The 23296-nt window shown below is 35.9% G+C and overlaps 3 protein-coding genes across 4 annotated transcripts; all 3 read right to left on the bottom strand.

The window, feature by feature from the left end:
* Nucleotides 1-1653: 1653 nt before the first annotated feature.
* kti12 (KTI12 chromatin associated homolog) lies at nt 1654-6696 on the bottom strand. 2 transcript variants are annotated; one of them, XM_077194457.1, is made up of 9 exons: nt 6457-6696; nt 5742-5793; nt 4982-5034; nt 4704-4759; nt 4550-4629; nt 3882-4041; nt 3703-3765; nt 3472-3540; nt 1654-1896 (listed from the first exon to the last, which is right to left on the bottom strand). In XM_077194457.1, the coding sequence occupies exons 1-9, from the start codon at nt 6605-6607 to the stop codon at nt 1753-1755; spliced, it is 828 nt and encodes a 275-aa protein (XP_077050572.1). In that variant the 5' UTR covers nt 6608-6696; the 3' UTR covers nt 1654-1752. The 2 variants fall into 2 exon arrangements, with proteins under 2 accessions (XP_077050572.1, XP_077050573.1); XM_077194458.1 differs by having other exon boundaries at nt 1654-1907; nt 3483-3540.
* Nucleotides 6697-9920: 3224 nt separating this feature from the next.
* Nucleotides 9921-12954, bottom strand: sec11a (SEC11 homolog A, signal peptidase complex subunit). Its single transcript, XM_077194456.1, has 6 exons — nt 12750-12954; nt 12211-12320; nt 11606-11755; nt 10710-10829; nt 10489-10546; nt 9921-10274 (listed from the first exon to the last, which is right to left on the bottom strand). The coding sequence occupies exons 1-6, from the start codon at nt 12798-12800 to the stop codon at nt 10224-10226; spliced, it is 540 nt and encodes a 179-aa protein (XP_077050571.1). The 5' UTR covers nt 12801-12954; the 3' UTR covers nt 9921-10223.
* An 827-nt stretch (nt 12955-13781) lies between these two features.
* On the bottom strand, nt 13782-23012 carry znf592 (zinc finger protein 592). The gene is made up of 9 exons (XM_077194455.1): nt 21981-23012; nt 19589-21785; nt 18700-18878; nt 18423-18596; nt 18186-18330; nt 16518-16793; nt 15374-15486; nt 15130-15271; nt 13782-15049 (listed from the first exon to the last, which is right to left on the bottom strand). Exons 2-9 carry the CDS (start codon nt 21764-21766, stop codon nt 14600-14602), a joined length of 3657 nt encoding a protein of 1218 aa, XP_077050570.1. The 5' UTR covers nt 21767-21785; nt 21981-23012; the 3' UTR covers nt 13782-14599.
* Between the last annotated feature and the right edge of the window lie 284 nt (nt 23013-23296).

The raw sequence follows: 23296 nt of genomic DNA, 5'->3' as shown, positions 1-23296 counted from the left end.
GTCAAACAGATTTTCCTTTTCAACAACAGGCTACAACGTCTGTCCAATTTTGGAGATTAACGTCAATCTGACGTTGGATTCATGACATCAACCTGATTTTAATTTTCAACGTTGGGTTCGGTCTTCTAAATGCGAATTTTGACATTGTTTTGGAGCACACAAGCTTATAGATAACAGTAAGGCTAACATATTCATACTAAAAGCCAAAAAACTTTAAATAGGACACTATTTGACGGAACCAGGGCATTATTGAGCGCACTTATTCAATCCCACTACTGGAACTGTGTTCTAGAAATAAATTTGATATTGATATGAGGGTAGGCAGGCAGATTCAGTGTCATAAGGTAGGCTACTTTAAATATTACATACAACAATAATAAAACAATGCATTGACATTCTTTTGATTCTTTTAAAAACGAGTAGGCCTACTTCTGTACTTTTACTTGAGTAAAAATCGGTCCTTACAACTTTTAGCATAGTAATATTTGACCAGTAGTATCTGTACTTTCAATCAAGTAAGGAAGTTGTGTACTTTGTCCACCTCTGGTTGTGAATCCTTTGTCCTGGGCAGGAATTATTTAAAAGAGGATTCCTGCAAGAGAACTCAAAATTACAATCAAGTCATTTCAAGGAGTTCAGAAACTCTTCTTTCTGATAATAGAGAATCACTTTGGAGAGGACTTTGTGCTTTGTATATTTGCAGTAACATTTCAGACTAAAGAAAGTTGGAAATGTAAAAAAAAGCATAATACGTCCCTTTTAAATTGCACTTCATTGTCCTACAACTAATATCCCTGTACAGTAAAGAACATCTTGCTATAAGTATATAATTGCAACTTAGAACACATAAGAATCATCCAAATAGCTTTAAGGTGTGACATTTTTTAACAAATAACTATGTTAATGGTATGTGAATGTTAATGTGGACTTACAGTGCCAAAAAAGACTGGACTATACAAACATAAAACATGAAAAAAAGACTGACAAAAATATAACCAACATGTTGCTATTTTCACCATGCGAAAGAATCTGAGGGGTCATGACAGAAGTTATTGGAGTGCATGTTTTCTTCAAATCATATTATACCAGATTACAATTTTACACAAACAGCTGGCCTGTTTCCCCCCGTGAATCTCTAACACGAGTCAATATGGTTCTTCAAACACTTGCATTTGCCCAGAGGCATAAACAGAAGACTTGCATGAAAAACACTAACAGTCAGCGTCTCAATGAGTTTTATGGTTCATTTCATTAGCCTGCCCACGTCTGAAGCCTGGAAACATCTGTATGCACGCATTGGTGACTTCAATCAAACATTACGCTCATTTCAAGGTCGGTGAACCACTGAAGACAAACATCCAGACTGCCGCTGAACGTTTCCCAGCATGTTCCATGTTACTGAAGAGAAAAAGGAACAATCTCTGAAAGAAAGACAAAAAGCACTACAGTGAACCGGATAGGTGATATATGTTGGGTTGTTAGGTGATAGCAGTTCAAATCCAGCTTGTGATATTTCCTCCAATTTTCTCACTGCGCAACTTTAAATTAATATTCAGAATATTTTTCTTAGCAACAGAATAGTCCTGAAACTGTCCAGTTTGTTTTGACCTCTTTAATGATTTTTATTAACACACCAATGAATATAAAACGAACTTGGAAGAGTTGAAAACTTTATTGCACTCAAAACATTCTTAAAATGAAACTTGAAAACAATAAATATGACCTTAAGAATTACAAATTAAAAAACACCTGTTAGTGCATACTCTTATTAAGATACTGCACAAACATATTGGCAATCTGTCCAATGTTCTCTGTTGGATGCATCTTGGTGTAACTGATGAACTGACGTCTGAGTTTCCTCAGCTCCACCATGTTAAGACTTCTCGTGAGTTTGATGTTTTGAACAAGTTAAGAAAACTGGGCTGTTACAATAAAGTACATTGCATTGGCAAAAAAATAATATTCATATCGATGAGAAGGAACGCATTAATAACACTGCAGTGTTATTGTTTTGGAAAGAATGTACTTTTATTTAGCGAGGATGCATTAAATTGATCAAAACTGACTAAATATCTCTATTTCAAATAAATGCTTTCTATTTATTCAAAGGAACCTGAAAAAAAAAGGTTACACAAAAAATATCAAGCAGCACAACTGTTTTTAAAATGAGCTGTTTCCATCCACCTATTTTTATGCATTTTGGAATATTGCATGAAAACAAACAAACAATGGAAACGGAAAGATGCGCAAAAATTCAAAAAATGCACACAAAAAAATGTATGGGCTCAATAGAGGCAGGATCATTCTTATACGATAAGAAGACTTGCACAAACTATGATAGAACCACATTTTCCAAATAAATCCCTCAATGCTCGACAAAACTCATGTGACTTTGCTCTCAACAGTGGATGTGTTTGGAAAACTGGACTAACCAGCAGACTTTAGTTGCGAGACAACAAAGAACGAGTATAAATGAACTACTAACGAATCCTATTTGAATTCTGTATTATTTCAAAGGCCAGCCTGCACTGGTCCGTCTCTCTACGTGTCTAAACGCTGAAGCTGTTATGGACAGCCACCGAACTGCGTCAGAAAGAAATGACATTCTTTGATGTTTGTGTATTCATCACATGCACATAGGTCCTGTTTATTACGACAACACATCTTCAGTTAGCATTAAACGGATCAACATTCTGTCAGCAAGATTCAATCGAGCATAAGTCGAAAATACCAGGCTTGATCTTGGTTTCATGTTGTAATCGTTTCTAATGCTTTGACCGTTTATGGTAGGACATTTTTTATGTTGTCACAGTGAGAAACATCAAATAGCTATGATAGGTGGCTCAGCAAATCAAGACAACAATATCACATTTCCCCCCGAAAAATCTACGGAGCCCCTAAAGGGACATAGTGGTGGAAAAAATATGAGATGAGAGGAAAAGAAAAGTAGTAATTAATGCTTTTCCAGATAAATTTTGCATTCACTTGCAAAATGCATGCCCCCGAGAAACTGTGTTCGCACACCAAATGTTTTACGTTTCCCCGAGAAACTTTTGTATGCAAAAGTTTCAAAGGAACCGAAAGGTTTTGCAAGCATTAAGTACACAATAAATGCCTTTAAGTGGAATCAGACTAAATTACTGACTAGCACCTGATAGGCCTTTGCGTTCACACGCTCAACAGATATGATTGTGATTGGCTGCAATGCCCAATCAACGCTTGTAAAACAAGCTGTAAATAGAAACCTCAGATGCTCAGAGAGCAATCGAACAAAAACGAATGAGAGAGTTTGAAAGCAGTATCTATTAGCGCGTACCGAACATACACCGTACTCGGTACTTAAAAAACAAACAAAAAAAACCAGCATTTCTAAAGTACTTACTGGTACCGGTCTTGCCGTTACATATGATAAACCTAATAGAAAGAAATTCAAAGATAGAGAACTGCTAAACATGCAAGAATAAAGGATATCTTTTCCGTAGCTCCGGGAATGGAAATGAGATCTCCAGGGACACTGGTCTTCTGTGACTCAAGAACAGCCTGGGACATAAAACAACCCGTATGACGACACATTCTATTGATACTGACTTGCAATGCCAAAGCAATCTATAAACGCTCACCTGTAGGCAATGAAACAGAAAGAATGACTCTGAAAGCTTTCTATTTTTATAACAGAACACCCGAAGGAGATGAAAATCGTACCATTAAGACATCTTGAGTAACTTTGTCCAACTCATACAGAAAGTTGGTGGATGAGAGCGGTTGCTGTAAAAAAAACACAACAGAAATGGAAACAGGTTCTAATGTCCATTCATGGGCAATCAAAAGTACATATTGCTGCTACATACTCATGATGATGCATTCATTATTAGTGTTCTTACGCTCTGTGTGGACTGATTAGGTGCTGGTGCTTTTCTTTTAAAAAGCGCATCGCAGATGTCTTCAAATGGAAGCGAGTCTTCTTGCTGAATAGTAAAGAGTGGACTATCCCATCTATTCCTTGAATCAGGGGCTTCAAAACGCTGAATTAGTCCATCAAGACTGTTGTTTAAAAAAATGGAAAAAATTAGTAATGATGAAGATAATACATTTAGCATCTTTATTTTAGAACGTCATCAACTACCATTCAAAAGTTTGGGGTCGGTAAGTCTCTTATGCTCAACAAGGCTGCATTTATTTGATGGAAAATACCGTAAAACAAAATAAATATAGTTAAATATTATTACAATTTAAAAACATTTTACAGATGTCATTTAAATGCAATGCTAATTTTTCAACTTTTTTTCTTATTATTCTCAATGTTGAAAAGAGTTTATATTTTTGTGCAAACGGTGATTTTTCAGGATTCTTTGATGAATAGAAAGTTCAAAAGAACAGCATTTATTTGAAATGGAAACTTTGGTAACATCATAAATGTCCTTAGTGTAACTTTTGATCAATTAAAATCAGTTAATATGTGCTTACTGACCCTAAACGTTTGAACGGTAGTGTGTATCTTATGACAGAAACATAATTAATAGAACCAAACGGAGACGAATCAAATGCGTACATTTCCTGTGTGTACTGAGAATCAGCCTCTCTGCCTTTATTCCACTCTGAGCTCACGTCAGCTGACGTCAAACAGTACATCTGCAGGGGTTATAGCATTATGTGCACAACATACCAAAATATAGATCATATATGAGTTATAAGTGCTTACATACCAAGCAATGAGGTGTTTGTGTATGTTTGATTAGACAGAACAGCTCATATCTGTAGCCTGGAATTAAAACACAATTAATCCTCATTCATATGCCAGACTGAAATCATAAGAGTGTCACATTCAACACCAGCTGTTGAGAGCGTGTGAACGCTTTAGTGAATGTTTTACACTTGTACAGGATCAATAACTTCTAAAGGTACATTTAAACACCTAACATTATATGAATAGCAAAGGTGCAGATGTAGCCTATTCATTATAACAGAACAAAGATTGATTTACCTTTAATATAATTCAAGGAATCAAGAATCACAATGTCGTCTCTATTGACTTTCCTGTTTACAAAGAGAGAGAAGCACAAATAAATCATTTAAATCAAAGAAGTATATAGAAATTATATAGAAGTATATAATTTATTTAATAAATATAATTATTGGTGTAAATTTCCTCCCAGCAAGAGCTGCAACAGCACGTTTTATCTTAATTTTTCTATAGCAAGTGATCGTTTAAGACCAAACTGTATTTGTACATGACAAGTTTATGATTGCTGCTTATACACAGTTGTGACTATGATTGACAGGACTGAATTATTAGGTTACTCCCAAACCTACATTTAGGACTTCATTCAAATTTTCACATTAATTTGAACATGAAGAACTTTTACTGAATCATTTCTATTTGTATAACAAAAGAGGATCAAAATCTTTTCAAATCAATAAAAAAAGGAAAAAAAAGGCACTTTTTCCTAAACCTTGAACTTTTTGGTATTCGTGACCCAAAACAATCATGACATTTGTATAAATACTTTTACCTTGAAAAATATGTTTAATCCATTTATTTTTTTGTAGACAATTTTACAAATATTTCCCCCCAAAACCCCAACATGAATTCATGGACATTACAATTATGAGAATTTGGCAAATTGATTAAATATTCTAAATGTTTCTCCTTTTTGACATCCATGTTTGCCATTGATCATTGTTATGTTTGAGTCTCTTTTGCATCTTTAACAGAGATATTATATGAGACATAAATGAATCACCTCTCCACTTCAGCTCTCAGTGATCCTCTCAAATTCTTCTCTTTCTGGGAGTCTGTAGACAAAGAAATAGCAAATAAGTTTGACAAAACCTTATAAGCAGTGTTGGGTCTAATTAATTAGGTAATCTAATTACTGTAATTTAATAACTTTTCCTTTGAAAAAGTTATGTAAGGGTCTTAATTTTTCCTGTAATTAAATTAAAAATGTAAATGCATTAAATACTGTATAGACTATGGAACAATTCTATAAAAAACATTAGTGGATTTAACATCAAAATGTAATGCGAAAACGAATTTTCTTTTAAATGTAACCTCCCTTTACACACTTTGGTCAGTTCAAGAATAATTTATGCAATTGCAATTATTTTTTATGTGAAAGAATCAAAAGTGCAGTTTCGCGTTCATTGTTTAACTGTCGAGGTTGATACGGGATTCAGAAAGTAATAAGTAATCCAATAAAAAAACTTTTTAGAGAGAGATATTAGTACAGTTATCAAATTACACTGTTGAATAAGTAATTATAGATAATAATTCCTCACTTTTAGGAGTAATTTACCCAACACTGCTTATAAGACCAGCAAACCATTTTAAACTGGTTTAAGTGTTTTGTTTTCTCAGATAGATAGACCTTTGTCTTCAGTACTGTCCTAACATACACACATGGCAATGCCTGATTGTTAAACTCAACGCATCATGAACTTTTAGAAGCTTCTCACCTGCATATACAGAGCTCTTGTCAATCCCTTGAACTTCATCTCCGACTATATGAACCTGTCTTTCTGTATTTTGGGTGAAGTATTCTCTCAGTTCATGGGCTCGTCGGGTTTTACCACTGCACGGGTATCCACACATCACTATTAAAGGCATTTTATTGCAAAAAGTCTAGTTGAGGGGAGGATATTCATGCTTTTCTACAGCAAACCCATATGAGAAGCTCTTCCTCGCGGCTCGCGCTTCATGTAGCGGCTTGGTACAGTTAGTGCGTTGCTGCCCTCTATAGGTCAGTGGCCAAAAGGGTAAAATATTCCAGATGAGGTTGTCGTGTCTGCGTTACATCACTGTTTTAAAGAAGTCATAATTCTTGACATGTGCTTAAACTGATTTGAGTGGTCTGAGTTTCCAAAGGTGGGTAAATCATTTTGCAAAGGCTAGATGGGAAACAAAAGATAAATGCACTCCGACGTGGTAATTTTGATAATCTAATACATTATAATGAATTGTGATGATCCCTTTCAGATAAAATTCTATAGGTTTGCAAAATAACCTACCTATTTAAAGAAAAAGACTATTTATTTGTGGGCCCATTTTATCTACAGCTAAATTGAATCACTTTAGAAACTATTTTGATGGATATTTTCCCTTCATTTAAATGGTACATGTAATTTTAAACTTGTAGCTATATTTACATTATATAAATCCAGCATTCACACTAATGCATATAAATAGTCCTATGCATAAATTATAATAATAATTAAAAAAAAAAATAGTAATAATTTAATGCAATAATATATTTATTTCCATGTTATAAACATTAAAAAATTATTAAAAAAAGAGAGAAAATAATTACTGTAACTGAAATATATTTATTTGTTCACGGTGATGTATATGGATCTAATTGCTTTTACGAAGATACATTTTATTGGTCAAACATTTCTCAAATGTACCTGACCTCACATTACTATCCGAAGACAATTTTAAAGGATTTTTCAAAATTTGAAAAATTACAAAAAGCATTTCTTACGTCTGTTTACAAAGGCTCCAAATCCCTGCGTGCATCAGGGAAACCCATGGGAACGATAAGCTGTTTTGCACCATAATTACAGTATGATCCTTCCACTGCGGTTTTATTTCTATGAAATGTCTGCTTAGTTGTTCATTAGAAAAATTAAATCTTTAAGAGCAATAGGTAAAATGATCATCTAGATTACATTTGTAACTCTATATTTCCGAGATAAGTAAAATTAGACTGATTTGCAGTTTCATATTTATTTTAAAAAATATTTTAACACATTCATTCATCCATTAATCCATTCACTCATTCATCCACTGATTTTATTATTTCAGATATCCAGACATATTTACAGCAGTTGAATTAATGAATATTTAGTACACTTTCTGCTGTCAAAATACATCTTAGTATTATTAATAAGCATGACAAACATTAAAAGCAGACTCTCATATAGATATTGTACAGTTTGCCAAATTAACATTTTATTACAATTATGGCAGTCATCTGTTAATTATTTCCAACGTATAGCTTTTCAAAAGCTTTACAATGAAGTCTGTATCATGAAAAATGAATAAATAAAATAAGGCTAATCACAAAGCAACAATGTATCTACATTTTTTTTAATCCTGTACATTTTGTTGTCCAATTCTGTAAATAGCTCTGATCACCTGATTATAAACATCTCGTGTCCCTTTTGGATGTTCAAGATGAGCAACTTTCAGCAGCTCCTGAGAGATCAGCTCCCTCAAATCCTCGGATTCTCCCACAGTATTCCTGACAAGCTTTGGGGAGAACGGAGAGTCCTGCAGCTGGCTGTTTGAAATACTCTTCTTGCCCATGAAATGACCTGGAAGAAGACATAAAATGATGCTGGGAAGTTGATTTAATAGTCGTTCTAACTGCATGACGACTATAGCAATAAACGATGAATAAAATAGGCTACCTGTCGCCCAGAGATTCCCACGTGGATGCACTTTTATTTTCGAAACTTTATTTCGCAGCTCCGTGAAATCGAAATTCACAGATGTGCTTAAGGATATGTTAAAAAGCATAATGAAAGCAAATAATAGGCTATATTTGCAGTGTCCATATTCAGTTCTCAAAGCCATCTTCTCAAGTAACTGTAACGTTAGGTGGTTTCCTCGCTTGAGATTTACCTGGTCGCGAGCTCTTCGTTGTTGTTCTTCTGCAGGCGGTATTTATATGGGAAGGGGTGCCAAACGTCTCTGAGGTCATAGTTTTAGTCACTGAACGCACATAACGACAGCAAATGTTTGAATGAGGATGGGAAACAATATGTGACGTGCGTAGGCTGTGCGCATGCAAGTTAATAGAATTAATAGAACGGTAAAAACGTTTTGAGGCGTACGGAATTCAAAAATCATACATTTCAATAGTTATGAGTGCATGTGTGACTATGTAATAAACATGAGGAACTACTATGACTTATCAAGATTTATTTATGGATTAATTTGCTTTAAAGTCCACCCAGTTCACCCAAAAAAATGAAAACTCTGTCATTTATTACTCACTCATGTTGTTCCAAACCCGTAAGACTTTCGTTCATCTTCAAAACACAAATGAAAATCTTTTTAATTAAATCTAAGCTTTCTGGGCCTCTGTTGACAGCTACGCAACTGACACTTTAACTATTCAAAAAGTTCATAAAGAGATCGTAAAACTAATCTGTAATAATTGAGTGGTTTAGTCCAAATTTCCTGAAGAGATTTGATAGCTTTATATGATGAACAGATTGAATTTAGGCTTTTATTCACATATAAATATTGATCAGCAAACATAAACAGAAGCTCAACCGAACCTGCTTGACACTGGAGAACGAACCTCGTTGCTGAAGCTCAGACGTGCTGCGTAACACCAGAATGACCCTCATTGGTTCTCATACGTCAATCGAACATGCTTTATGTGTGAGTTGATTAATGTTTATGTGTGAATAAAAGTTAATTTTGTTCATCATATATAGGGGATCGAATTTCTTCAGAAATGTTCGACTTAACCGCTCAGTTCATATGTATTAATTTCACAATCTCTTTATGAATTTTTTGAAGCGTCAAAGTGGTAGTTGTGTAACTGTCAATGGAGGGACAGAAAGCTTAGATTTCATTAAAAAACATCTTAATTTGTTTAGAACATGAACGAAAGTCTTACAGGTTTGGAACGACATGAGGGTAAGTAATCAATGAGAAAATTTAAATTTTTGGGTGAATCATCCTTTTAAAATATCTAAAGTAATGCACAAATAAATCAATAAGATGCACATTTTCTAAGCATACATATAAAGAAATCTATATTTTCCTCTACTTAATTTTCATATTTATGATTCACATCTTAAAGGCTATATAGATGTGACTCCTAATAATACCATAATACTTTACATGTGAATTTAAGAAAATGAACAATAAGAATGAATTTATTAAAAAAAATTCAAAACAATCGAATTTGACAACATTTTAATTCAATACAAAATTTAGCCTTTAAGAAAGAGTTAGACAGATCTTGACATATGGTGTACAAGTACAGTTGTAAAGTCAGATCAAACAAACCCCGAATTTGGTATGCATGGAAAATGAAGAAATACAAATTCTTCCAGTACTTGTGTTTGCACTGTCATTGAACAGAGAAAATGATAATTTGACCTTTGTCTCTAAGAGCAAGTGTAGAATTTTCACAAAAAGACACCATAAAAACTGGTCACAAGAGGGATGTGTTCCCTGACAGCATTACTCTTGAAAGTCTTCATTCTCTGTGTACTAAAACAAACAGTCCGAGCAAACAGAGTACAGCATACTGTCAAGGAACAAAGAAGACGTGTTAGAACAACGGTTATGTAACAACTTACTCTTAAATTGCCCCCATTATGTTTTTTTAAATATTACCTTACATCTAGTTGTGAAATATAGCTATTTGTGAATGTAAAAGGTGTGCAGAGTTTAAAGAGAACTTTCAAAATACCATAATAAGGGCACTTTAAACTTGATTCATAACATATTACATGGCATACCTTAAATTTGGGGTAGTCATTCATCAAAATTGTGACAATTCCGATGTAAGGCACAAACCTGTCATGGAGGAAGAGAGATCAGGAATGTGGTAACATACGCAAAGCAATGCAGGACATGGAATAGATTGATACTTACATTAAAAGATCAGATTTGCTTGTGTAAAGATGTCTAAGGATTATTCTACAGTAAATTATTATTGTACTAATCATCAAGATCTTACCCTCTTGCTCTGCCCACCACATCTTTCTTCTCCAACCAGTGCTGTCCCTGCTTGTAGAGACCTCGGTCATCCACAGAATTATTGTCACCTTTGGTCAAGAACTTGATTTCTCCATTTTCTCTGAAATCAGTAAGCATTAGTGTTATTGAAAGGAAACAAAAACAGTGTGTACAGAAAATTACAAAAGGGTATACAGTCTAAAAACAAAGGTTCTTTATTAGAACCTTTAAAATTAATGGTACATTTCAATTGCACAAAAGGTTCTTTAGATTATTAAAATGTTCTTTACAATAAGGAAAAAAATATATTTTAAGAACTGTTCACTAAAAAACGTTGCTTTGGGGAACCCACTGTGGAAACCCCGTTTTGGAACCTTTATGTTTAAGAGTGTACTACACTGCCTTGGCCATAAAAAGAAAGTTACTTTTTGTATTCAAAAGGCATATGCTAGAGTCTATGATTAGATCATTATTTTGCATTATAGGTGCATAATTTCTTTGCTCAAGATGTTGTATTGACAATGCAAGAGTCCAGCACTCTGTAAAGTCTCCTCCAGCACATCCCAAAGACTTTCAATGAATTTAAGATCTGGATTCATGTGTGAAAATGATTCTTCATGCTCCTCACAACCATTCTTTCAGTTTGAGCATGAAGAATCTTCACATTGTCCTCCTGGAATATGGCCATGATGTGTCTTCCTACATGGTTGTTTAAGAAATGAAAAGCTACACACTCCATCAGTTAGGGTTAGAAGAACTGTTGCTAAACATATGCTAGAAAAATAATCATCTAATCATAGACTCTTAAGCATTTGCCTATTTAAATCCAAACAGTGACTTTTTTTTGGCCAGGCAGTGTATATACCAAATTAATTGTGATCTTATAAGAATACTCACTTTTCATGAATTTTTAGGACTCTGTGAACAATGGGAATTTCCCTTCCTTCAATCCTGAACACAACAATCTCTCCCACTCTGATTGGATCTTCAACACGATTTGTGAGGAAGAGGAGGTCTCCTCTGTGAAATGCAGGCTCCATGCTTCCACTGCAAAACAATTATGAAATCAACACTTTTAAAACACTTCATTGCCCTAGACATACTCATTTTTATTGTCCTCTGCAGATTTTGAAACATATGCCTCAATCAAATTTTACAATCTCCCAGTTGGTTTTATATTTTGGTTCCCACCAAAAATCTGCTATTAAGAAATTTAAAAATATAAATACATCACACATTCATAAACAGATTTTCAAAATCGAAACATTCAACAAAAATGATGGACTTAAAAGTCACACAGCAATCAAAAAACAATGCATGGCATGCATAAAGAAAGGTTTTACCAGCGCATTTCTATGACTTTTCCAATTGTTTTTGATTATTGCATAATGATATTGAAAACTCACTTGCATTCTGCAAAAAATCTCACCATTTTGTCCATCACAAAAGTCAAAGCATTTGATAATGAGAGTGATGAGCCGGCTTCATACTGATGTTCTTACCTGAGAACAACCACAATCGGGCTTTCACTTCCAGTTACAACCATCAAGCCTTTCCAGATCATCAAGGCTGAAGATACAATCATTCCAAAATTCAGCACCTGATAGTAAAGCTGAAAAACACAATACATGATGCTCAACATCAGCTTTTTCTGTGTCTCCCAGTATGATAAAAAAAGTGAGAGTATGAGTTTTTAGCAAAGATGATGCAGAATTCAGACGTTTTAAGTCCAGTGGCTTAAAGTGAAAGTATTGTAGTAACTAGTATTCAAATGAAATAGTTAGCAGGGAATGACAGAATAGCAGCTGTTGCAAAAAGGCGACTTCCGATTATATTCTCCTTTCCATCTGCTCAATAACAGCAATATATATATATAAACTCAATCAAACCATCTTTTTTATCTTTGCAACTTGCAATGAATAGCATTAATACGTCTAGACCGTTAAAGCCACTGTCATTCAAGCTGACGTGTAACGTTAACGTTGGTAAGAGAAAGCGATGCAGAGGAAGCTCCGAGCTAACTGGCTAAATAAATACACACCTGACGCTTATTCATTCGCCGAACATCGTCGAGGAAATCTAATGATAACATCTTGTCTGTAAGTTAAATATGTATGGCAAAAGCCAATCAAAAACAATTGCAAAATTATGATTTTGGAGCAAATGTTTCGCCGCCACTGCTGTAGTTAGCGGATGCGCGGCGACTCTTCAACGTTGCATTACTTCCGGTAAGAAAAAGAAGGGGTGGGTAGTTGAGAGAGAGTACCAGGTTGTCGATTCTTCTAAAAAATAATTATTTGTAAGATAATACTTATTTAACTCATATATAACTAAACTAAAATTTCAATATTATGAGTATGATATTTTGTAAGAGCTCTTGGTGTGAACACAATAAAACATGCCCTGCTAGCTAGGTCAATATCTGTATCTTTCCAGAGTTTCTGGAAATGTTCCCTGCTTTTTTTGTAGTCAATACTTAAAATAAAATGAAAAAAATAATATATATTGCCTATATATATATATATATATATATATACCGTATCCTGAGAAATATTCACTTAGGTAAAGAAGTAGTTTGTCACACTCAGTGTTGGGTGTAATTAATTACTTAGTAATCCAATTACTTTTCCCTGGAAAAAGTAAAGTAAGGGTTTACTCTTAAATTTTCCTTTAATTTAATTAGTTAAAATGGATTTAACATCAAAATGTTAATATGTGTTTTTAATGTAACTTTCTCCCTTTAAATATTTTGGTCAGTTCAATGATAATGTATGCAAATGTATTTTTGTTGTTGTTGAAATGGGATTCAGAAAGTAATTAGTAATAAGTAATCCAATACTTTTTAGAGAGTAATTAGAACAGTAATATAATTACACTGTTGAAGATGCTAGCAATGAATTAACTTTATAGAGTAACTTAACTGGTCACACTAAGATAATCAACGTTTTAATCTGAAACATTGGTGAAATAACTAAGAAATGAAAAAAAAACCTAGTTATATTATAGCTATATAGTTATAATTTTAAAGGACCCCAAGACATCAAACCTCTGCTGATAGCAAAAAACTGTACAGTTGAGTCTCTGATGTCTTTAATATGTAAATTCTTCTTTTTTTTCTCCATACAAGCATTTACAAAAGTGCTAAATTTGATTGTAAGAATGGCTCATTGAATATAAATGAGTAATCTACATGGAATGAATATGAAAATATATTTTCTCTGAGTGCAGATACCTGGGTTTAAGTAAATACCTTTCAGAATAATGTAATCTCCATAGTAGCAAATACTGTTACAGATGTTTAGCTTTGTGATACAAGTATGCTACCTAATAAATATAAAATAAACATCATCAGACATGCCGTTCCTTCAAAACCAGCACTGCATAATCACCACCAACTATTGACCATCAAAGGGGCGTCAACATTTTTGGTGACCCTGAAAACAGCCATAATATTACATGACTGTCCCACTTATGGCTACAATATGTAACATACATAATATTTCCTGCATTGTAATGCACCCAAGACAGATTTGACATGATACACGAACAAAAACATACAATTGCTCTGTAAAGAAACATTGAAACACACTGACATGATGCTTTTGCAATTACACAGAAATAAATTATGATTATCCACATACATAGGATGAACAAGCAAGCAGTAAAAAGTGACAATTATTTGCATGAATGTAACAGTTAAGTTAATCCAAATAATGCAATGAAACTCTGAATGAAACATTATTTAATATATGTGATATATGTGACTTGAGATATAGTATTTGACTGTAAGGCAACATGTTTGCAGTACCACATTTATAAGCTGCATATTCTGCAATCACATGCTTGCAATTAAGTTGATTAGCAGCTTTCCACTGGAGTCCTTTCTTCTATTCAGTCCTTTTCTTCCTCAAATCCACTTGTTTCTGATGCCAGTGTGTTGCTGTCTCTGGGCTCGGTGTGGAGTTTGCATTGCTCCTCCACTGTGGACAGACCAGTCTTTTTTGGCAAAAGAGATACAGTTTCATCGCTCAAGTCTGTTGAGTTTTCTCGTCCTTTCCCGGTCTCCTCATGCTCCTCTGGTTCTTTGACCTTGTGTACAATGAAGAGGTGTCTGCTGAGTGCTAGCTGAGATGTGAAACAAAGGCCGCAGTGTTGGCACTGGGGTGTGTCGCTATCTGTTCTGTGTTGAGGTATGTGTTCCTGAAACTGGGTCTGGTTTTCAGAGGTAAAGCCACATTTGGCACAGCGATAAAGTGGCTTAGGCCGCTTGGCAGGGGTGTTGTATGATGTTCCCTCATTTCCTGCAACTCCATGGGCCTCCTCTGCTCTTCTTTTCGGCCTCTGAAAGAAGAAGTGTAGTTGTACGCCTGGACCTGAAGAAATGTTTATATAAAATAAATAAATGAAGTATTTGTGATTACCTGGCCTGCGGGTTTGCCCACCTCCTGAGATGCTGGCTTTGCCATCTGGCTGAAATCTGGGTTTTTAATTCCATGCATCAAGCTGATGTGATTCTTAAGCATAGAGTGTTTAGTGAAGGATATCCTCTCATTTGTGCAGTACCTTCAGAATGCATCAAGAAAGATACAAATCAAGGTTGCACTCTTCAGATAAGAAAGATGCCAAACAAATCTTGATGAAACTTTAATTATATAGTGGTTTTACCAGCATGTGTAAACCTTCTTTTTCCCATCGTGGTCACTGCGAATGTGTCGTTTAAGACTCAAGGATGCATTAAAGGACCTTTCACATTGTCGACAAGGATGCCTCTTTACAGACTGCAAATTAAACATGAACGTTTAAATGTTAGAATCTTGAATCACAAATTGACTAGAGAAAAAAAAAAAGAGGTACTAGTCATTCAATCAAATAGAAAATCTACACGCACTGTGTAAGACACTGCTTAACTGCATATCGATTGAAGGAAAGGATCTCACCTAGGGCTGCACAATTAATCGAATTTCTAATCGCGATTACGGATGCCAGGATTACGTAATCGTTCAAAGCCGCGATTACAAGAGAAAATCCACTCTGCGTGTGTGTGTTTAGAGCATAATTATGTTATGAGAGGCGAATCACGACTACTTCAGAAAACCCAGCACAATATGTCATACCAGGCAGTGACGTAAGTGTACACTGAATTAAAAGACTTTCACCTCAGAAAAACGGACTTTACTGTCTTGTCAGCCGTTACTGTGCTCGTGGCGTGCGCTGTGTATCGCTTCGCTTCACTGTATAAAGTGCAAAAGCAACTGAGAGAATGCAACGTCGTTACAATGTAAATTACTAAGTCACGAAATAAAAGTAAAATACCAATAAATCACGTGTTAGCTGAGAAGGATTTGCACGCAGGTATGATTTTCATTCTATTCACCAGGAGCTGTTTCATTAACAGTTCTTGTGAGTATTATGTATTCACCATGGTAACTGTCGTTTCCATAACCCCAAAATGCCTCTTTATTTTCACTTTGTGTTATTTTTTATATTTTTAAATGACTGTGGTGGCTCATATCAACATTGTATTAACAAAAACTAGTTTGGGACTGCCATTTAATTGCTTTAGCATAGTCCTAATGTTTATCTATTAGTAGTCTTTACTATTAGTCATTCTTACAATTGATGTGTATGTTAAGTAAAGGGGGACAGTACTTGTGTGTGTGTTAACAATTTTTGTGTAAGCATGTATTATAATACGCCTATATATATTCAATGTAAATTGTGATAATCGTAATTAATAATCGCAATTACAATTTCAAGGGAATAATCGGCAATTATGATTTTTGTGATAATCGTGGAGCTCTAATCTCACCCTGCCATGGCTGGTCTTCATGTGATTGACGAAGGTCTCCCTGTCAGGGACCCACAGGAGGCATTCTCCACAGGTCCAACCAGTGTTCTTCATACTATCTCCAGCACTTGACTTCCGTGCAGCAGAACTCTCTCTTCGCTTCATGCTTGCCTCCTTAACCGGTTTAGTCAACCGTGGTTGGGGGTTTTGTGGTGACAATTTATCAGAGAAAGATATCGTTTCTGTCTTTTTAGGGCTTTTTTCTGCTTCACCTCTGAAAACGCCACCATGAATAGCCTGCAGATGAAAGAGAATTTATTTCACTTTCTGAATACGAATAATAATTTCAATATCTAAATGATATAAATACACAACCACTTTTATTCTGATAGAAATGAGACATCTTTTGTACTGTGGCAGTACAATGGCATTGGAAAAAGCAGTGGCAGATTAAACAGTCAAAAATAAATGACCTGCTCTTTCTTTCCTCGATGCAACCACACACACACACACACACAAAAACGTATCTCTCCTTGCACTTTCATTCTGCCCCAGTATTATACTATTTTCTATTTATATATATATATATTTTTTTTCTCCTTTTTCTATTTATTTTCCATTTATCCTGCTATCTAAACAGACCATGTTAATTAATAGTTTTAAATGCATTCTCTGTGTTGACGGTATGTATTTTAAAGTTACAGCATTTAGTCTAAACTTATGTTAAATGTTATTGTAATTGCCTGAGAAAGCCAACCATCGCTCCTAAAAATATAAGAACCATAGTGTCACACTGAACCACCACCTGTTATTTGGAAGCACCCCCACCTCAAACGACAGACTCTCATCTTGACTACTACATGGCTCCCAGCATGCAATCAAACTCATGCAGCTTATGAGGAATGCTACGCAGACGTATGACGTAATCTTGCATTTTATCACATTTTCCAGAAAATAAGTCACATCTGACTATAAGTCTCACCGGGTCAAAATTGCATTGTTGAGAGAGAAAAAACATAAGTTGCAATACTTCAGTATTCAGTACAGGAATTATAAATATAAGTATAAAACAAAGAAGTTATAGGTGGCATTCATAAACAACGTTTATTATAAACGCCAAGCCTAAATTAATTTATTTAAAGTTAAACTGAAACTATCAGCGTTTGGGAAATGCACTATACAAATAAACTTTTGCTCTTGTACCTCGCTCGTTTAGCATGAATCCCTTTGTGCATGTTTTGCGACCTTGGAACTAATTGGATTATATACAATGCTTTGGACAATGCAACATATATTCTTGAAAATATGGTATATATACAGTTGTATTAGGTTTATTTAGACCCCCACTTATTTGCATCTGTACAGAAAGTACTTAATTCCAAGCAGATAATGTTCTAAATTGTCTGCTTGCCATCTGGTGATCACAACAGTGTCAAAGCAGAACATCTGCTAAATGTCTGAAATGTAAATGTCTTGTAGTGTCATTTACAGAAGTAATGTCGAAAATGTGTATGGAATGAACTCACACCTCCTTCCTAACACTGAATAAATTATTCAGTGAAGATTTCCTGCATCTATAATCTATATAGTGCCAGTACTCAATATTACCGGCACTGCAGAAAGGTTGGCAGTTGGCACTGTTACATTTTTAAAATTTAAATATCGACTTTTGACAACCCTAATACAAACCTTGAAATGTTGCACCAAAAGTAGTTTCTCTGGGAAGAATGAAGTGCACTCTGGACACTTAAACACACAAATACGATGATGAAAATGTTGATACAACAGCTGCTTCCTCTTGAAGACTGTTTCACAGGAACACTTGTAGATCACTCTGCACAGAATTAACCAGAAGTAACTCCTCAACAAAGTTCTAGGAACACTTACAGTATTATGAGAGTATAACAGATCAATAGATGCACTTACTGATGGCTGGGTTCACTGCCGCCATGCTTGTTTTTTACATGCATCAGACAACCGTCAGAAGTTTTGAAGGCTACAGGACATATAGTGCACTTATAGAAGACCTGACAATGCTTCTCCTCAATGTGACTCTTCAAGAGGGACGGTGACATGAAAAGCATTTCACAATGTAGACACCTGAAGGAAATTGCATTTGGGTGAATAAAAGAGAGAGAGATGACAACAATAAAGAGATTCACAGAATGTCATTGGCCTAGAGGTCACTGTTCAAGGTACTTACGAGAACCCAATTTTACGGGCATAATGGAGACAATTCTCTTTCACATGCTTCTGGATGTCCGCCGAGCGACTGAGTGCCCCACATTCAGGACAGCAATAAGGGGATTTGTGTGTGTGTATGCGTTGATGGGCCCTGTAGCTGCACTTGTTGGGTAGCAGCATTGAGCAAACCTTGCACATCTGCATTTAAAGAAAGCAAACACAAGGGTCAACGACACAGAAGAGTGTCCATGACGAACGCAAGAAAAAATCTCTTAATCTAGTTTCAAACAAGTGCCAAGTTCTTAGAAATGTACCTCACATTGATTTTATGGGGTTTTGAAAAAATATCATACCATTATCAAGATTGTATAAAGTAAAAATTATTATCACGTCTTCCTTACATCTTGAAAACAGGTTTAACCATTAATTAATCCAACAGATTAGTTTACTTTTTAAAATAAGGCTAAAACATTTTTCTTTTATTTCATAAACTATAAATGATTAAAACAAGTTCTTGGGGGTCGCACCACATTAGAACTAATCTTGCCTAAAAATGTGAATGATCTGATATTTTAAGGAACTTTTAAAAGACCTTGACAGACAGTCATGAGGGTCTGCAGAGGTCCGTTCTATGATATAATTTCCTGTTTTATTTTTTTCTGCATATAGGTCAAATCACATGACTTGATTTGTTGGACAAACTTTTTATATATATTCTAAAATAGAAAGCAGTGAGGCACTTAAAAAATCCTACAAAAAATATTTTTCATAAATTAAAAAACATCAAAAGAGGTACAGTCATTCTGTGTGTGCAGTGGATTTGAATAAAAATGTATTTTATGACCTATTTAAGAATGTAGTAATAATTTACACTTTGTGATTTCAGTAGTAATAATAATTTGACTCACCAGACCTTCAGCCTCCGATGATCTCTGATAATGACCTGCAAGTGCTGTGTAGTCTGACATCTGTTTATTACAATCCAGACATTTGAATCCATGTCTAATAACTTTGTCGGGATAAAGTGGCAAGACTGCTTGGCCTTTGGATGACTCTGTGGTGTTGCTCCCGCAAGGGATCTGATTCACGGACTGCTTAGGTTTGGTGGGTATCAACATATGGTCAACAGCAATGGGCTTCATGAACAACTGAGTGCACTGCATCACCATACCTTTGTTCTTGTGTTCACGAGCATGTGCCAGGAGAGCACATTTGTTGAAAAACACCAATGTTTTGGAGCAGTGCGTGCATGCGACTTCAATATGCACACTCCTCCGGCTGTAATGATAAGCAAGGCTCTTTTCCAGCCCGAACGAGTCTCCGCATTCTAGGCAGCAATAGCCTTGGGGTGGGAGCTTGATATTGGTGCCTGGTGGTGGACTCAGGTCAGGAACATATGTTGGCACTGGGTTTGAGTAATTCAACAGTCTGTTTAAGGTTCCAGCTGCAGTATTTGAGACAACAGCTCGTGTGTTTGGGGAGACTTTTTTAACTTGATGCACCAATGGTACAGAACTGCACACCATTGCCGATGATAACTGAGAGGGCTCCTGTCTGTTAGTGGAAGACCTTGCAGTAACCGAGGCAGCCACACTATGTGGGACTAGATTTAGGTTTGCTAAGTGTAATGCCTTTGGAAGGTAGTTTGTATTAGTAGAAGAACCCATCTGAGCAGAAGAAGCCTTCCTTTGCTTGTTTCCATCATGTCCTGTCTTGAAGTTATGACTATTATTTGGGGTTTGAGGTTTCTTTGAGCTCCTTACCAATTTTGGGGTGGATTTGCTCCCCAATAAAGCAGTCTTCGAGGCTTCCTGATTTCCATCTTCAAAAATGACCTCTGAAATTATATCATTTGAACGATACACAGGCAAAGTTTTCGAGAAGGCATCTTCAACTGAGGACTGAGATGGCGAAGACCCAAACGGTGACGTGAGATCTTCGGTCTCAGAGTCTGGCAATATGCTTGTGACGGTGCGTTTGATTTCTCCAGATGAGGTTTTGATCGTCTTTATTCTGACTCGTGGGATGGCTGGAGGCGAGCCAGTAGCGACAGCTGGAGATGCTTTACCACTGCTGTCACTGCATATACTCATTGGGCTATCAGGCTGTTTAACGAAACGTTTCACCACTTCCAGAGGACTTCTTGGGCTCCTTGGCGAAATGGGTATTTTTGGACTCATTTTTATGGTCTCCTTTGGGGTAACTGGAAAGTCCCTTAAATTAGTTTGCCCACCAGGATCCCTTTTAGCATTTAGGGCTACTAATGCATCAAGACAAGAGGACAATCTGTTGGAATGAGCTTTGTCGCATGGACGGGAAGAAGGACTAGTCGTCTCAGGGGTTGAATATGCATTTATTCCACAATCTTGGATGGAGTCCCTCTCAGTCACAGAATCATTATTTTTTGATGAGCCATCACACACGAGATCATCCACACCTTTTGAACCATGATGTCTTTCATTACACTTGTCTGTCAAAGTGAATGCATCTGGATTTCCATGACTGTCTAAAACAGGAAAAGCCGATGATGTAAAGAGTGAATTAGACGAGAAGTACGATGTCTCTGCAGATTTTGGCCGGTCATTGATTCCATTGCTTTGAATGTCTTCAGATTCCGGGCTAGATATTGGGCTAAACTGAGGCATAGACACTGATAGAGTGGGAACTTTTTCAGCCTTGTAGAGGATGGGAATTTTTTCCAAGGAATGTCTTGAACAGTCCCCATTGACAGAAGAGCTATCCAGCCTTGGATAGCTAGAGAGATGTGTCTCCAGTGAGCCTGCAGAAGTTTTGAAACCATTTTGTAAAAGCTGCCCCAAATGAGAGCTCTCCTTCTCCACAAGATTTTCATAGGAGTTCTGACGACTGGTGTTCTTTACTATAACACTGACGGCAGGAACATCAGTTGTAGGCACAGGGTGAGGGATCAAAACCGTGGCATCCATACACATCTCTGAGTGCTTCAGGTGTCCCTCTCCCTCATCTTGATTCCCATGAATGGCTTCTTTGGCATCCAGACTGGTCGCATCAGGGATGTCAAAGGCAGCCAAGAGATCATCAAAATCAGGTGTCTTCATATCACCCATGATTGAAGGTTTTGAAAACCTGAAGCAAATACAATATAGAATGAGAATTAAATCAAATGATATGCAGCAGACCACATACAATCAATGTAAAATAATTTAATACCACAACTAACAGACATAAAATCACATTACAACTTAATTTATCATCCTAGATCTATAAAAAATTGAATTGCAATGATGACTAAATACAAAATAAAAATTTAACAGTATTCACCATTTGATTCCTGGTTAGTTCATCTCAGCAGTTGTTGGTGTCCATTAGATTTGCTGCTGTGGACTTTCATCTGCATTGCACTGACACTTCCAGGAACTTCCATAGTATGGGTCCAGCCAGCTCAAAGACTTGTTTATGGAAACTTTTGACTCCAGTCTAAGCAATTTAACATCATACTTCTGTATTTGACATAACCACACTCGTGTTTTTCTTCCAGCCAGTTAAATATTACTCAGTATAGTTAGCCTGTCCCCATCGCATAAATTAGTTTAACCTGCAAACTGTCAAAGAATTTGTTTTAAACCGATAGAACACCTTCTTACAGGCGTTACGCCAATAAAATAACACATTTATGGACAGTTATGGGCTTTTTGTACGAGGATGTTGGAGAGTTAGCTTTAGCTTATATGCTAACTGATAAAACACACCTTCGGCAAGCTAACAAACCGTATGAAATATCGCTTACAGTCATATTGATACTATTTCATTCCGTAACATGTGATCTGTCATTTCTACCGTGTTTAATGTTAAGACAGAAGAGAGAAATGAAGAGAGCAAGCACTTCGAGTTGACAGAAGCTTGTTAGCTGTGCATCCCAGCTCTGTAAATAACGCAAACCTGCGGTAATACTACAACAGTCTGCGGGTCTACAGCCAAACAAGCATGTAAAGCAACATTTTAAATGCCATGCAAATTGATGAGCAAGTCAGCGTAAGGTTTGATTTGTGAGGTTTATAAAAGTGAGTTGTTTACAGTTGCCCGCTGTCTGCTAGCTAACAGCTCTCTCTCCCCTTCCTGTGTGCTGCTTGAGAACCCCGCTCAACGCCACACACGGGCTGCGGCTCAAATCCTTGTGAGCTGCCTACATAGACAGCATTTGTGGACAGGCATTTTTGAACATGCAAAACGCGCATGACGCACTAAAATCCAGTTTATGCGCAACCACAGACAAATCTCCTCAAACTACAATAAAACAACAACTAGCCTATTTCATAAAGCGTGTTTATGCTGGCTAATACAAATGACATGAACATTTAGCCATATTAGCCTAGTGACCAAATAAGACCCCGATTATTTTACCATTGTGATATGTTCACTAAACGTTTTTTTTTTAATTCGTTTGTTTCTATTCAATATTCGCAATCAAAATAAATATTAACCTTAAATTTTACATTTTTGAAATGTAGGGAACACTTTGTGGTTTTTCTTTCACATGTTATAGCGATTAGATAGCCTAGGTTAAACTAAAACAGACTTTGACAGGGTGGAAACATTTTTACTGAAAACTGATAACATGTAACGTTAGTTAAAATTAC

Source organism: Siphateles boraxobius, unplaced genomic scaffold, assembly GCF_051911475.1.
Source record: "Siphateles boraxobius isolate OS27281-9 unplaced genomic scaffold, OSU_SipBor_1 32, whole genome shotgun sequence".
Classification (NCBI taxonomy): domain Eukaryota; kingdom Metazoa; phylum Chordata; class Actinopteri; order Cypriniformes; family Leuciscidae; genus Siphateles; species Siphateles boraxobius.
Note: the sequence above shows the minus strand (reverse complement) of the source record. Positions and strands in the feature narration are given on the sequence as shown.